A 16,461-nucleotide genomic window follows, 5' to 3' on the forward strand; every position below is an offset into this window, starting at 1 on the left:
AGGGAGCGAATGATGTGTGCTATGAGCAGATAAACTGCTCAGAGAGGTGGCAGTGGTGTAATGGTGGCTGGATTTTCTTTCTTTTTAGTCTGGACAAAAACACACCGAAAATATCAAAGTGGTCACGAATCCAGACAGAAAAATGTACGTAAATGCTCACAACTTGTCTCTGCTGCAGGGATCTGAAGCTCGACAATGTGATGCTGGACTCTGAGGGCCACATCAAGATAGCTGACTTTGGCATGTGTAAGGAGAACATGTATGAAGGCATGACCACACGCACCTTCTGTGGCACACCAGACTACATCGCTCCAGAGGTGAGATGTCCGTCATGGGGAAACAGGGACAAGATTACAACAACTAGCCTAAGTTAAAGATAACCAAACAGACTTATAATGATATAAGTCTGTTTGTCTTAAAAATGTCCTTATTACACTAGACACAGACCAACTACTTCTACAATCAATACAAGTATAACAACAAAGCTTTTTGCTCACTTAGCATCAACACTGGCGTGGATGCTAACTTTGTGCCATGGACTTGCAGGTGTCTACGGTCGTGTTCAGTCCTCTTTGTGTTTCTGGTGTTACAGACATGTTGGAACTAACTGTGACCCCATGGACTCACCTCTTTACCCTGCAAACATCTAGTTCTTATGGTAAATGGTGTTTGAAGGCCACCAAAAACAACCTTATCTCAGGCTAGCCATTAGGAATTATAGATTGTGATAAAAAATTTCCTAATTGGGACCCTGATCAACACCCACTTCAACACCACCACTCACCCTTAGCTCTACTGGCAACACGGGTTAATTGCCAAGCACTTTGTGACGAATAAATAATACATACAGCTCTATCTCATCTTACTGCGCTGCAGAACAGAGGTTTAGAAGATCCTCTGTTCCCACTGCCATCCGGCTATACAACACATCTATCTATTTATCTCTGTGTTTGCTGTCAATCTCACCTGTCGCTTCTGCACTAGCCGCCCTCCCACAGCAGCATGTTGGCTGCTGTCCTCCTCTCCTAAATCTCTCTTCATCAGCTATTCCTTCCTGACCCTCTCCTTTTGCCTCAGCTGCCACAGTAGCACTGACTGAAGGCTGGAAATATATACGAAACTAATTAATTGAATAGCTAATCACAGGGGTCAGACTGTTCAGCTTTGGCACGTGCGTTTACTTAAGTTTCTAGGTACTCTGGTCTAGCCTGTCTTTGCGCCTCCTCAGGACGAATCCTGAACAATATTTTTCAATGTTTACCTGGATTGAGGCAGCAAACATTCAGTGTTAGAATTAGAGAATTAACATCCACTTGCACAAGCAGTCGATATTGACTAGCAACTGTGCCAGCCGTTTTCTCTGCAGGGAGAATCAACAACAATCTTTTTGTCCACAGAGACAATGGACTGTTCACTTTGTTTCATGTCCAGTCCATGGTCATCTGTACCCTTTAACCCTCACTGAGGGCAGGCCTGCGTTATCTAAACATATGAAATGAGACACACAACATAGTACTATCGAAGTTCTGGTTTCACTGTGACTTCATTAGACTCCTCTCTGGGCCACCATCATCAGGAATAGTTTTCGTCACCCACCTGTATTTTGGTGTTGTACGGTATATTGGGTTGCAGGGATGCGTGAGAAAACATCATATTCTACACCATTGAACGAAACATTTAATCCCTCTCAGCTTAATAGAGAAGTAAAAAGCAACTGTTGTCCTGGTAATTAAAAAATGTCACACTTTTAATCAAATATAAATAACACACCGTATTTGCCTTTAATGTTTTCAAATCCCAATACACTGAAAGTGTTTGCATTTAGACTTTAGGAATTTGACTGATTTGCTCCTGTCCACAATAATCTTTATACTGTATTCAGTTAAGAAATCACAGGAAATGACAATTAGCTGTGAAGTCAGAGTGAGTGTTCAAAAGAGAAAAAGAGAAATTTAATAAGAGAATTGATAAGAGAAATCAAAAATTACTTTATTGAGTCCTCTTCAGTTGTTAATAATTACACTTATCTGCATATAGAAATTGGGTAGTGTGTGTATGTGTTAGTACACAGCCTAAAGAACAGAGATGATCCACTGAAGGTAGTGAGATATTATCTGTTTGGTAATATGTAAATATGAATTCCTATGTGTATCTGTCCACCCTCATTTGTCTGCACTGGTTCATGAAGGAGCTTGTTATCTCACAGGTGTGAGTTGAGGGAAGCCCTCACTCCTGGTTTCTCACAGGAAACTTCATCTAGATAGTTAATTTTCAGGACTGCCCGGGCTTCCCATCCTTCATGGCAGAAATACAGAAATAATCATGACTAAGCTTTTTTTTTTTTTTACAGATATTAATGGCTTTATAATGACCTCATGAGCCATCTCATTGCCTTTCTGACACCTCTTTACATCTTCCATTTATGCCCCATAAATTTTTACATCTCATCTGAAGAAGTAGCCTTTGAGAGGATGGAAAACCATAGTAGTATTTTCTGATTAAGTACATATATCCTGAACACTTGCAGATCATGTGTGGATATGGGTGTTGTTTTTTTTTACGAAAGCTGAACTACAAATTGTAACTTTGTGAACTGTTAGAATTGCTGCATTTCTGTCTCTTAAGGGCAAGTGCAGCTGTGATTTAGTTCCTTGCTTGTGCTTGATTATTATTGTGTATGTGTGTGTCTGTGTGTAGACTGTGTGTGGGAGGGAGGTGTAGGATGGCAAATTGGATGGTAGGAGAAAGCGCCTTTGTTATGGCAGCTCAAAATAGCTGACTGTATTTAATGGTGGTTGATTTTGTTAGGGTGTAGATGAGAGAAATGCTACTTTCAATGCTTTTGGGCTGTGTGGAACAGTACGGCATTAATCTTTACCTGCCTGTAATCAAACAATGTGTTCGGGATACAGACAGCAGAGATAAAGCCCTCTTTTATGACTGAAGTTGTTAATAATTACACTTTAGAAATTGGGTAGTATGTCTATGTGTGATCATTCCAAGTTTTAACGTTTTAGCCTGTTTGTCTCTGTCAGATTATAGCATATCAACCCTATGGAAAATCAGTCGACTGGTGGGCTTATGGAGTTCTTCTGTATGAGATGCTGGCAGGACAGGTAATATGTTCACTTTTACTGCACCACTTCTGGTTCATAAACGGTCCATAATGATGTATATTGTATCAAGTTGTGCTCTAACAATGACAATTTCAGTAACTGATTTAAGTCATTTATCAAAACAACAAAAACAAAAAAAAAACAAACAGAACAATCACCAATTGGGAGGATTTGCAGCACTTCTCTGTTCAGTGTTGCTGTAAATTGAAGATCTTTGGGTTTTAGACAGACAAAACAAGGACTTTGTAGATGTCACCTTGAGCTCTCTGAACTTTCTTGGGCATTTTTCAGAATTGTCTGACACTGTAGACCAAGCCATTAATTGATTTATTGAAAGTAGTAGTAGATAGTTGCAGCTCTGTCAATGACAAATTATAAAGACCACCTTGGTTTTAACTCCATATTTTCTAAAATTTTAGACTTTTGTGGCATAATGGCATTTACCATTTCAACTATGAACTGTTATAAAATAATATATAAAAGGATTTGTGGTTTATTTTTCACTTATGAGACAGCAAATGTTGTAATAGCGCATAGACCTGTTGGTAATACCTACAGAGATAATATTTTGATTAACTGAAATATCATCATTCACATCTCTTTGACTCTGTGTTTGTCCTCTTCAGCCACCGTTTGATGGAGAAGATGAGGATGAGCTCTTCCAGTCCATCATGGAGCACAATGTGTCCTATCCCAAGTCCATGTCAAAAGAAGCTGTATCCATCTGCAAGGGAGTAAGTAATATTTAAAGGGCCATACAGGGTTTCATAAAGCATACCACTGCTGTCATTTAAATGCTGGTGCAGATTTAAAATTAACTTGTTATTGTTGCCTGGTAGTATAACAGAAAGCAGGGCCTGTTCTGACAAGCTTTGACATTCAAGTGATGTGTCAGCTACTAAAAAGCATTGCCATCAGATGCCATGCTGCTATTGTTGTTCATCAAAGCAATTAAAGCTGGAAACAGGTATTTTGTGAAAACGATAACAGGGAATTTGGTAATTATTGCATTTAAAAGCGTACGTATTTTAATACAGTTGATTTTCAGATTAAAACTGAGCTGTTGTAAATTAATGGGACTCCAGTGATTTAGTATTGCACCTCAATAAAGTTTAGTGATTTGTGAGAGAGACCAAACAAGATTAAGTGTCTAAAGTCCTGTTAGTGACTCTGTGAGGCTCTAGTTAGGCATAGAGGTGCTTTGAGCTAAATGCTAACATTAGCATGGCAACATGCTCACAACGACAGTGTTAACAACGCTAACATACTGATAGTACGTAGGTATAATATTTATCATGTTAGCATGCTAATATTTGCTAATTAGTACGAAACAGAAAGTGAAGCTGAGGCTGTCAGGAATTTCTTTAGTTCCTTTAGTTTCCTATAATGTACCTTGTCAGCACCTTTCATTAGATCCTCTAAGCCTGCCAAATGCCCATGTCTTTCATACTTCATGCTCACAGTTAAATGTGCCATCTCCAGCAGTAAATAATTTTGTAGTCAGTTGTTCCTCAACACCGTTGGTATAGTCGAGTCACAGATTTGCATGGCTTTCAGAAATGGTGCTTTACTTAGCAACCACCTGGTCTGCTCACAACTGGCCATCACTTTTCTGTCATCATCACACTTATGTAGCGTCATGGTTGCCATGGTCATTATTTACCAACAAGGAAATTATTTTTTTTAAGAATCAATTTACCCACCAGAGCAGATTCAATTAAGATTCTGTCCCATTCTGATCAAGTCTTTTAATAACATACGCCGCCTCAGAGCCGGTGACAGAGGAGATTGTTCTGACCCCTCCTCATTCTTAGCTTCACATCTCATTTTCAAAAAAATGATTCATGGTTGAAATTAAAGTGGCTGCTGAATCAAAAAAAAAAAAAATTGAGCTAAAGAAAGGCAGTGCAATTTCCTGTGACTATTTTAAAGCTGGTCGAGTGAAAACAGTTTGAGTGTCAGTCTGGTTCTGCATAATGTTGCTGACGTGATAGTGTAATATAATAAAATAACGCAGGCAAGAAGCAAAGATTCAGAAGTGGATATACTATATGCTTGCTTCAAATATATTGCAGCTTCTTACTCTTTCTCCTCTCACTATTTTTATCTTTTCTTTCCCTCAAGCACCAAACTGCCTCTGTCACATCTTATAAAATGTCTCCCTCTGTTTGTCACCAGCTGATGACCAAACACCCATCAAAGCGTCTTGGCTGTGGCCCAGAGGGAGAGAGGGACATCAGAGAGCAGGCCTTCTTCAGACGTATCGACTGGGACCGCCTGGCCAACAGAGAGATCCAGCCGCCATTTAAACCCAAAGTGGTGAGTGATGCTGCGAGCGAGTGTGTGAGAGAGAGTGTTTATTGTACATGTGTTTATACAGATGATTGGTGTAAATCTGGGTATGTGAAGCTGAGTGTCTAAAATCAAATAAGAACATCAAGTTGACCAGTCAGTCATACTCTATCATCTATGGAAGAGCAGTTGTGAAACCATTTACATGGATAAAATATCTATATATGAATATCAGTATTTAGTTAATGCAGCTAATTAAATTAATGCAAACATTATTAGAAAACAATAAGTCCATAAAACATCCTGCTCATTGATTTGCAACATTGCCTATAATGGTTGAATACAACCAAAGTTGTTTAAGGGAGAAATTTAAACGTTTCTGATGTTAGACAAATTAATATATTTTTACGGAATATACTTTATTGTCATATTGCTCAATTCACTCTGAAAAACAATGTCTTATTCTGTGTCACTTTGTCATTTTTGCAAACTTTAAGTTATATTTCCAACCAATGCTACACATTTTAAGCAAATTTCCAGAAAGCATATGCATGCAAATCAGTGTGGTTTGTGGTTAATTTTGTCCGGTGAAGATGTTTTCCATTCTTTGACATTTGAAACCTTACGACTATAAGATCAAGGTTCAGGGTTAGAGTATCGAGAGTGTCAAGTATCCCCCTTTATCCCCATCTCTCACTCTTCATCATAATAACACCTGTTGTAATTTGCGTTACAGAATAGAATTTATTTTTGCTACTTTCCACTGAGTCTGGCATTTATGTTCTTTTCAAGAATTCAGGCAGTTGTCCACACATACTTTCTAGTTCTTTCATCTATTGCTTATTCTTTTAGCTTTTTTGTATGTCACAGTCAGTGGCAGCAATATGTTTGCTAATGCTAGTAACAAGAAGGAGATAACGGGCAGGGTGCAATACATTATTATTTATTCAATGGATAAACCTTTTCCCCAAATTCTCAGTATTAATACACTGTCTCTACCTAAGTCAAGGGTGAAAACTTCTTCTTCTGGTAATTTCATTTGGGTTCATGTGTGCAGCTCATGAAATGCATAACACACATAAATATTTCCAAATGCAGAAAGAGATCATGGATGAGAAACCAATGGACACAACAGTATCAGAAAATGACCATAAAACATCCAGCAGTGTGTTTTATTTCCCTTATGATCCTATTAAGGTTTTTCTTGCCTTCCAGCGTTCGGTGTGTGATGCTACAAATAGAAAACACTTGAAAAAAAAAAAAGCAATCTGTGTCATTCTTGAATGAATCACTGCTGAACAATTCAGATACATCCTCAGAGAGACTTTAAGTGTATATACATGGGTGCATATTGTATGTCTGTGTTCCCATTCATCTTTACCCAGTGTAATGGTCTTTGTGCACCCAGCAGAGCATGAGGCTGGATCCCAGCTGCAACCACCCACCCGCTGCCACTGTCATGTGCCCCCCCCCCCCAACAACGCTAAACCTGCCTCCTGTCACCACAAACGTCCTTTTCTCGCTTGTAAGACCGCCCCCCCCTCCCCCGGCGCATACCACCCACCCCCCCCCCCCGCCAAACCCCAACCCCCCCCCCCCCGCCCCGCCCGCGCGTGCATCCCCTTGCTGCCCACAGTGCCTGAAGCAAGCGCTGCCACAAAGGATTAAAAATAGCTCTCTAAGAGCAGAGTCCCCTGTACTTCCACACAAGGGCCACAATAAATGCAGGGTTACACAGCGGATGTATGTGTCTCCATTTACGGAGGGGGGAGGAAAACATTTGCTAAAAGTGGATCCATCCATTCAGGGGGTTTTGTGTGGTGTATCACAGTTGTGAGCTCATACACTGCGTCATTAATTGGTCTGAAGGGTGCTCGCAAACAAAAGATTGATCTGAGGCTTTATAACTTGGCTTCTGTAATGCTACAAAGCAGCTGAAAATGCCTGACATGCTGATATGTCCCTTGGGAAAATGTGTCGCAAACAGCAGTTGCTGAAATCCGCTAGTGACTACAGATTTGTTTGGTTTTTTATGTTGTGTATTCCACAGTTGAATTTGTCACATTTGCTCGAAAAAGTGTTGTCACTGTGCTGATGCATAGCAATATCCATATATCCAGCTGCATTAGACACATGACAGCCCGGAGTGAAGCTGCACACTGATGCTGATGACCTCCAAAGTGCTTAGGGTTAGCTTCTAATCTAATTATAACTTCTGCCCTGCTACACATAAGACTTTGACATTTTCCTGCACCACCTTCCCTCTGGGATTGTTAGGAAGCTTTCTAATAAAAGACTTGTGAGGAAAAGCCTATTAATCAAAAGTCTACAATCCTGTTAACGATAATCGTTAACTCCTTTTGTGGTCATTTAAAGTCTAGATATCAAAATAATGATCAGCCCTCTCCACATCTAACAGTTTTTCTACCCTCTTTCAGTGCGGCAAAGGAGCAGAAAATTTTGACAAGTTTTTCACACGTACCCAGCCTGTGCTGACCCCTCCCGACCAGCTGGTCATCGCCAACATTGATCAGAGCGAGTTTGCTGGCTTCTCCTACATCAACCCTCAGTTCATCCATCCATCCCTGCACAGCGTTGTATGAGGAGGGTGACCAACGTGAAAAAATATGGACTGTCACTGAATACAGGACCCTTCCAAAATCCAACAAACGTCCCCTATGTCAACAGACTCATATCATCCTCTGAAATGTTCTGTCTACTAGTTACCGATATCTGTGTACAGAAATGACTGAGGAGAGAGGGGGTAAGTGTTAATATTATGTTAAGTACAATCCGAAGTGAGTGGAAAAAGTAGAAGGCACTGATATTTTCCCCTAAACATCTCATTATATGTTCTTCTGAATCAGTATCTGTGTTTCTCCAGACCTGCAGCCTTTTTCTCGTGTATGAATGTGTCTCAGTATCAGTTACTATCTCATTAGGTATTAAACATGCAAGACCCTTCTCATCCCACTTATGTTCACCATTTTACTACGCAACAAGCTGCAATGCACGACAAGAACGGAGATTTTTTTTCCGATCTGTCCCGGCTTTATCTACTTCTGAACTGCTACATGTGTATATTATATTTATATACTCACAGAAAGAGGTAGTATACTGTTACATGAGTGCCAAAGTAGAAGTGGAAGAAAACATTTCTATTGCAGTTCGTTTCTTGAAGTCCTTGTAATGTTTTCCCCCTCTAGCCTTCCCAACAGTGTCAACACAATAAAGCCCCTACGCAGGGATCGTTTCTATCTGTTGTTTTGTAGAACGTGGAATTACACTGTATCCAATCAACATAGAGAAACAGAAGCACATTCTGCTTACAGTTACAATCTGTCTGGACCTTTTCAATGCAGTGGGTGTTGCCTACAGTGGGTGAATGCAGGATATATGGTCAGAAAACTGTGGATCAAAGAGACAGTATTTTAAAGTATAAAGATGTTATTTCCATACGCACAAAGCAGATCTCTGTTGCATGCTTATTTTCTGACTCTGTATGAGCAGTAGACTCTAGGATGCAGTACGTGTCTGGTATCATTGTAAAGTTTAGTATTATGATATAAACTATGTTGATATATAATTGTTGTATGTTTTGAAGAGTCTTATTCTGAAGAAGTTTCTAATTGTTAAGGCAAAAGGTTTTGTTCCTGTTTTATGTTCTGCTTAACTCAACTTTTATGTCCTAATGTATGTCCTTTTTTTTGTTTGTTTTTTTTTTTTTTTTTTGTAAATATGTTTCAAAAGAGATGTTTCGAAAAGAGAAGTTACTTGCAGATTTTATACTATGAACTGAATGTGCTTTTATTACCTTAGACAGTTTGAACATTTCTATGTTTAGATTACCCCTAAGAAGAGATATATAATGTTTGGCTGAATCTTTGGTAGCTTTGGTATCAGCAAACCTTGTTATATGTATTTCCACTATTTATCCATTGTTTTCTACTACTCAGTGTCATATAGAGAATATGCAGCACCTACTGTGCGTGAAACAGTTGAATGCCCTTTTGCCTTGGTCGTCTCAGGGCTGACTCCCTCTGTAACAAACTGAATTCAAAACCAAGTTAATGGTATGAGGATTTCAGAAAACATGTCTTTTCTTTATATATTGTGTGCATGCCTGAGGCGAGGCCTGATCTAAGCATGAGAAAGACCCCTGCATGATACAGAGATCCCCGATGTGGAGCATGGAGTTTCCTCACCTTGTTGCACAGAGTGAGACAAACCAGTCCAACGAGCATCGTTTGCTTTTCTGCTCATCTCTTCTCACTCGCTGTCATGTAGCCCAACCTTTTTGGCTAAAAGGCTGAATTTTGAACAGACAAATATATGTAAAATATTTATGTTGGCTTTTTGTTTCATGGTGCCAAACTGAGTCTTTTTGTTTCCAGTCAGGTTTGTCGAGCAGTTTTTTTTTTGTTTTTTTTCTTTGAGAGGCTACTACTGCGGTACACAAAGCTACAACAGTGAGATTTTGTAAAACTGCCAAATTTAGAAAGGCTATCTACTGTACCACAGCTCTTAACCCCCTGAATTATTTACTTATCATGTAGACTGCAGCTGTCACATCCGGACCAAAATGGGATTTATTTTAAAGCTTTTAAAGTTAAAAAAAAAAAAAAAGAATGTTTACATATCTCACATTGAGAAACTGTTTCAGAGGAGAGATTAAAAAAAATAAATAAATAAAAAAAACAAAAACAGAGATTTAAGACAACCTTTGGACCCATGACAGAGATAACCAAATGTTAGGCCAGTCAGGGTACAGTACCACTACAGGCTACAATTAGAGCCACAGGGATGTTTGTATGTGTTTCCTTCCACTGCCCCTGCTTTTGTTAACCTGGTTCTTCTTGTTCCTCTGTTCATTGTGCTATGACAGATACTGTGTAAAAATAAAGTACAAAAAATATTTGTGAGCTCTGTTTTATTTTGGGGGAAAGTGTGCAGTCTGAAGTTGCTGCAGTTCAGCCTGAACACGTTGCTTACCAAATGATCAGAGAGTAATACATTTGTCAATTTTTACTGATTTTTCTTCTAACCCTTAGTAGGGGGCCTGATCTCTAAATTGATAACCACTGGACTAAACTGCCCAACTGTATATAAAGTAGATAATCTATTATCATTATAGAGAGAGGTCAGGAGGAAAGAGAACATACCATTATGCACATTCAACATAAAGATGTAAATTAATAATGAGATTTATAATAAAAATAAAAAGACAATAATAGGACAAGTGATATAACTAATAATGAGACCAATAATGAGAATAATAGTAATAAGTTGATGACTTAATCACAGATCCAGAATCTGCTCCAGAGGCAGAAATACCTGCAGAAAGTAACAGGAGGAGAGAGAAGAGGTGAGTGATTTAAAAAAAAAAAAAAAAAAAAAAAAAAAAAAGGGGAAAAAAACAATAGACCATCTCGAGATCCAATCACACCAGAGGAAGCTGGAGTACTCGGAGAGAGCCCATGCAGGCACAAGGAAAACATGCACACTCTACACAAAAAGGCCACAGACCCAGGGTTCAAAGAAGAACCTTCTCGCTGTGAGGTGACAGTTCTGAACACTACCCAACTGTGACATCTAAACAAAAGTCATAGTAAAAACATCATACTATAATCAAGGCATAGAAAAAGACATAGTACAGTACTGGCATGAAAATGTCATGAAAAATGTCAAATAACATTAGGGCACAAAATTGTCATAGTATGGTAAGGCATAAAAAAGTCATAGTATATTAAGGCATAAAAATGACAGTATAGAAAGGCATGAAAAAGTCATAAAAATGTCAAAGTATAGGAAGGTAAAAAAATTTCATAGTATAGTAAGGCATTAAAAATGTCATAAAAATGTCAAAGTATATTAAGGCGCAAAAATGCAATAAAAATGTCATAGTATAGTAAGGCATAAAAATGCCATAAAAATGTCATAGTATAGTAAGGCAAAAAAATGACAGTATAGAAAGGCATGAAAATGTCATAAAAAATTTAATAGTATAGTACGGTATAAAAATGTCATAAAACTGTTATAGTATAGTAAGGTGCAAAAATGCCATAAAAATGTAAAAGTATAGTAAGGTATAGTAACGTCATAAAAATGTCATTATAGTAAGGCGCAAAAATGCCATAAAATGTAATAGTATACTAAGGTATATAAATGTCATGGTATAGTAAGGCATAAATATGCCATAAAAATGATCATACTATAGTAAGGCATTAAAAAAGTAAAAAAAAATGTTATATTATAGTAAGGCATTAAAATGCCATAAAAATGTCATAGTATAGTAAAGCATAAAAATGCCATAAAAATGTGATAGTATGGTAAGGCATAAAAATGTATGTCATTGTATAGAAAGGCATGAAAATGTCATAAAAAATGTAATAGTACAGAAAGGTAAATAAAAATGTCATAGTATGGTAAGGCATAAAAATGTCATAGTATAGTAAGGCATAAAAATGACAGTATACAAAGGCATGAAAATGTCATAAAAACTGTAATAGTATAGTAAGGTATAAAAATGTCATAGTATAATAAGGCATAAAAATGCAATAGAAATGTCATAGTCTACTGAGGTAAAAAAATGTCAAAAAAAATGTCATAGTATGGTAAGGCATAAAAATGTCATAGTAAATAAGGCATAAAAATTACAGTATAGAAAGGCATGAAAATGTCATAATTCATGTAATAGTATAGTAAGGTATAAAAATGGCATAGTATACTAAGGTATAAAAATGTCATAAAAATGTCATAGTATGGTAAGGGATAGAAATGCCATAAAAATGTCATAGATAAGTAAGGCATAAAAATGCCATAAACATGTCATAGTATAGTTAGGTTTAAAATGTCAAAAAATATCATAGCATAGTAAGAAATAAAAATGCCATAAAAATGACAGAATAAAAAGGCATGAAAATGTCATAAAAATATAATAGTATAATAAGGTATAGAAATGTCATAAAAATGTCATAGTATAGTAAAGCATAAAAATGCCATAAAAATGCCATAGTATAGTAAGGCATTAAAAACGTCATAAAAATGTCATGGTACAGGAAGGAATAAAATGCCATAAAAATATCATTGTATAGTAAGGTAAAAAATGTCATAAAAAATGTCATAGTATACTAAGGTATAAAAATGTCATAGTATAATAAGGTATAAAAATGTCATGGTATAATAAGGCATAAAAATGCCATAAAAATGTTATAGTTTACTAAGGTATAAAAATGTCATAGTATAACAAGGCATTAAAAATGTCATAAAAACGTCATGGTATAGGAAGGATTAAAAATGTCATAAAAAATATCAAAATATAGTAAGGTATAAAAATGTCATAAAAATGTCATAGTATAGTAAGGCATAAAAATGCCATAAAAATGTCATAAAAATGTCATAGTATGGTAAGGCATAAAAATATCATAGAAAGGCATGACAATGTCATAAGGAATGGCATAGTTTAATAAGGTATAAACATGTCATAGTATAGTTAGGTTTAAAATGTCAAAAAATATCATAGCATAGTAAGAAATAAAAATGCCATAAAACTGACAGAATAGAAAGGCATGAAAATGTCATAAAAATATAACAGTATAATAAGGTATAAAAATGTCATAGTATAATAAGGCATAAAAATACCATAAAATGTCATAGTATACTAAGGTATAAAAATATCATAGAAATGTCATAGTATAGTAAGGCATTAAAAACATCATAAAAATTTCATGGTACAGGAAGGAATAAAATGCCATAAAAATATTATTGTATAGTAAGGTAAAAAATGTCATAGTATACTAAGGTATAAAAATGTCATAAAAATGTCATAAAAATGTCATGGTATAATAAGGCATTAAAAATATCATAGTATAGTAAGGTATAAAAATGTCATAGTACAGTAAGGTATAAAAATGCCATAAAAATGTCATAGTATAGTAAGGCATTAAAAACGTCATAAAAATGTCATGGTACAGGAAGGAATAAAATCATTGTATAGTAAGGTAAAAAATGTCATAAAAAATGTCATAGTATACTAAGGTATAAAAATGTCATAGTATAATAAGGTATAAAAATGTCATAAAAATGTCATGGTATAATAAGGCATAAAAATGCCATAAAAATGTTATAGTATACTAAGGTATAAAATGTCATAGTATAACAAGGCATTAAAAATGTCATAAAAACGTCATGGTATAGGAAGGATTAAAAATGTCATAAAAAATATCAAAATATAGTAAGGTATAAAAATGTCATAAAAATGTCATAGTATAGTAAGGCATAAAAATGCCATAAAAATGTCATAAAAATGTCATAGTATGGTAAGGCATAAAAATATCATAGAAAGGCATGACAATGTCATAAGGAATGGCATATATTAATAAGGTATAAACATGTCATAGTATAGTTAGGTTTAAAATGTCAAAAAATATCATAGCATAGTAAGAAATAAAAATGCCATAAAAATGACAGAATAGAAAGGCATGAAAATGTCATAAAAATATAACAGTATAATAAGGTATAAAAATGTCATAGTATAATAAGGCATAAAAATACCATAAAATGTCATAGTATACTAAGGTATAAAAATATCATAGAAATGTCATAGTATAGTAAGGCATTAAAAACATCATAAAAATTTCATGGTACAGGAAGGAATAAAATGCCATTAAAAATATTATTGTATAGTAAGGTAAAAAATGTCATAAAAAATGTCATAGTATAACAAGGCATTAAAAATGTCATAAAAACGCCATGGTATAGGAAGAATTAAAAATACCATAAAAAATATCAAAATATACTAAGGCATAATAATGTCATAGTATAATAAGGTATAAAAATGTCATAAAAATGTCATAGTATAGTAAGGCATAAAAATGCCATAAAAATGTCATAGTGTACTAAGGTATAAAAATGTCATAATATAGTAAGGCATTAAAAATGTCATTAAAATGTCATAGTATAGTAAGGTATAAAAATGTCATTAAAATGTCATAGTATATTAAGGCATAAAAATGTCATAAAAAAGTCATAAAAATGTCGTAGTATGGTAAAGCATAAAAATGTCATAGTATAGTAAGGCATAAAGATGACAGTATAGAAAGGCATAAAAATGTCGTAGTATAGTAAAGAATAAAAATATCATAGTAAGGTATGAAAATGTCATAAAAATGTCATAGTATAGTAAGGCATAAAAATGTCATAAAAATGTCATAGTATAGTAAGGCATAAAAATGCCATTAATATGTCATAGTATAGTAAGGCATAAAAATGTCATAGTATAATAAGGCATAAAAATACCATAAAATGTCATAGTATACTAAGGTATAAAAATATCATAGAAATGTCATAGTATAGTAAGGCATTAAAAACATCATAAAAATTTCATGGTACAGGAAGGAATAAAATGCCATAAAAATATTATTGTATAGTAAGGTAAAAAATGTCATAGTATACTAAGGTATAAAAATGTCATAAAAATGTCATAGTATACTAAGGTATAAAAATGTCATAGTATAATAAGGCATTAAAAATATCATAGTATAGTAAGGTATAAAAATGTCATAGTACAGTAAGGTATAAAAATGCCATAAAAATGTCATAGTATAGTAAGTCATAAAAATGACAGTATAGAAAGGCATGAAAATGTCATAAGAAAATGTAATAGCATAATAAGGTATAAAAATGTCATACAAATGTCATAGAGTAGTAAGGTATAAAAATGCCATAAAAATGTCATAGTGTACTAAGGTATGAAAATGTCATAATATAGTAAGGCATTAAAGATGTCATTAAAATGTCATAGTATAGTAAGGTATAAAAATGTCATTAAAATGTCATAGTATATTAAGGCATAAAAATGTCATAAAAAAGTCATAAAAATGTCGTAGTATGGTAAAGCATAAAAATGTCATAGTATAGTAAGGCATAAAGATGACAGTATAGAAAGGCATAAAAATGTCATAAAAATGTCGTAGTATAGTAAAGAATAAAAATATCATAGTAAGGTATGAAAATGTCATAAAAATGTCATAGTATAGTAAGGCATAAAAATGTCATAAAAATGTCATAGTATAGTAAGGCATAAAAATGCCATTAATATGTCATAGTATAGTAAGGCATAAAAATGTCATAGAAAGGCATGAAAATTTCACAAAAAAATTTCATAGTATAGTAAGGCATAAATATGCCATAAAAATGTCATAGTATAGTAAGGCATTAAAAATGTAATTAAAATGTCATAGTATAGTAAGGTATAAAAATGTCATGAAAATGTCATATTATAGTAAGGTATAAAAATGTCACAAAAATTTCATAGTATAGTAAGGCATAAAAATGCCATAAAACTGTCATAAAAATGTCGTAGTATGGTAAGGCATAAAAATATCATAGAAAGGCATGACAATGTCATAAGGAATGTCATATATTAATAAGGTATAAACATGTCATAGTATAGTTAGGTTTAAAATGTCAAAAGATATCATAGCATAGTAAGGTATAAAAATGTCATAAAAATGTCATATTATAGTAAGGTATAAAAATGTCACAAAAATTTCATAGTATAGTAAGGCATAAAAATGTCATAGTATAATAAGGCATAAAAATACCATAAAATGTCATAGTATACTAAGGTATAAAAATATCATAGAAATGTCATAGTATAGTAAGGCATTAAAAACATCATAAAAATTTCATGGTACAGGAAGGAATAAAATGCCATAAAAATATTATTGTATAGTAAGGTAAAAAATGTCATAGTATACTAAGGTATAAAAATGTCATAAAAATGTCATAGTATACTAAGGTATAAAAATGTCATAGTATAATAAGGCATTAAAAATATCATAGTATAGTAAGGTATAAAAATGTCATAGTACAGTAAGGTATAAAAATGCCATAAAAATGTCATAGTATAGTAAGTCATAAAAATGACAGTATAGAAAGGCATGAAAATGTCATAAGAAAATGTAATAGCATAATAAGGTATAAAAATGTCATACAAATGTCATAGAGTAGTAAGGTATAAAAATGTCATAAAAATGTCATAGTATAGTAA

The 16,461-nt window shown here is 34.3% G+C and overlaps 1 protein-coding gene across 1 annotated transcript in view; it reads left to right on the top strand.

Moving 5' to 3' along the window:
• Positions 1-9,095, top strand: part of LOC111227115 (protein kinase C alpha type-like) — a 101,147-nt gene extending 92,052 nt beyond the window's left edge. Inside the window, exons 14-18 of the mRNA XM_022752520.1 lie at positions 179-317; positions 3,036-3,116; positions 3,743-3,850; positions 5,295-5,435; positions 7,847-9,095. Of these exons, the coding sequence (XP_022608241.1) occupies positions 179-317; positions 3,036-3,116; positions 3,743-3,850; positions 5,295-5,435; positions 7,847-8,011 (634 nt within the window). The 3' untranslated portion in view covers positions 8,012-9,095. The remainder of the gene's footprint in view (positions 1-178; positions 318-3,035; positions 3,117-3,742; positions 3,851-5,294; positions 5,436-7,846) is intronic.
• Positions 9,096-16,461: the final 7,366 nt, after the last annotated feature.

Source organism: Seriola dumerili, unplaced genomic scaffold (genome assembly GCF_002260705.1).
Source record: "Seriola dumerili isolate Sdu_G_001 unplaced genomic scaffold, Sdu_1.0 BDQW01000169.1, whole genome shotgun sequence".
Lineage (NCBI taxonomy): Eukaryota > Metazoa > Chordata > Actinopteri > Carangiformes > Carangidae > Seriola > Seriola dumerili.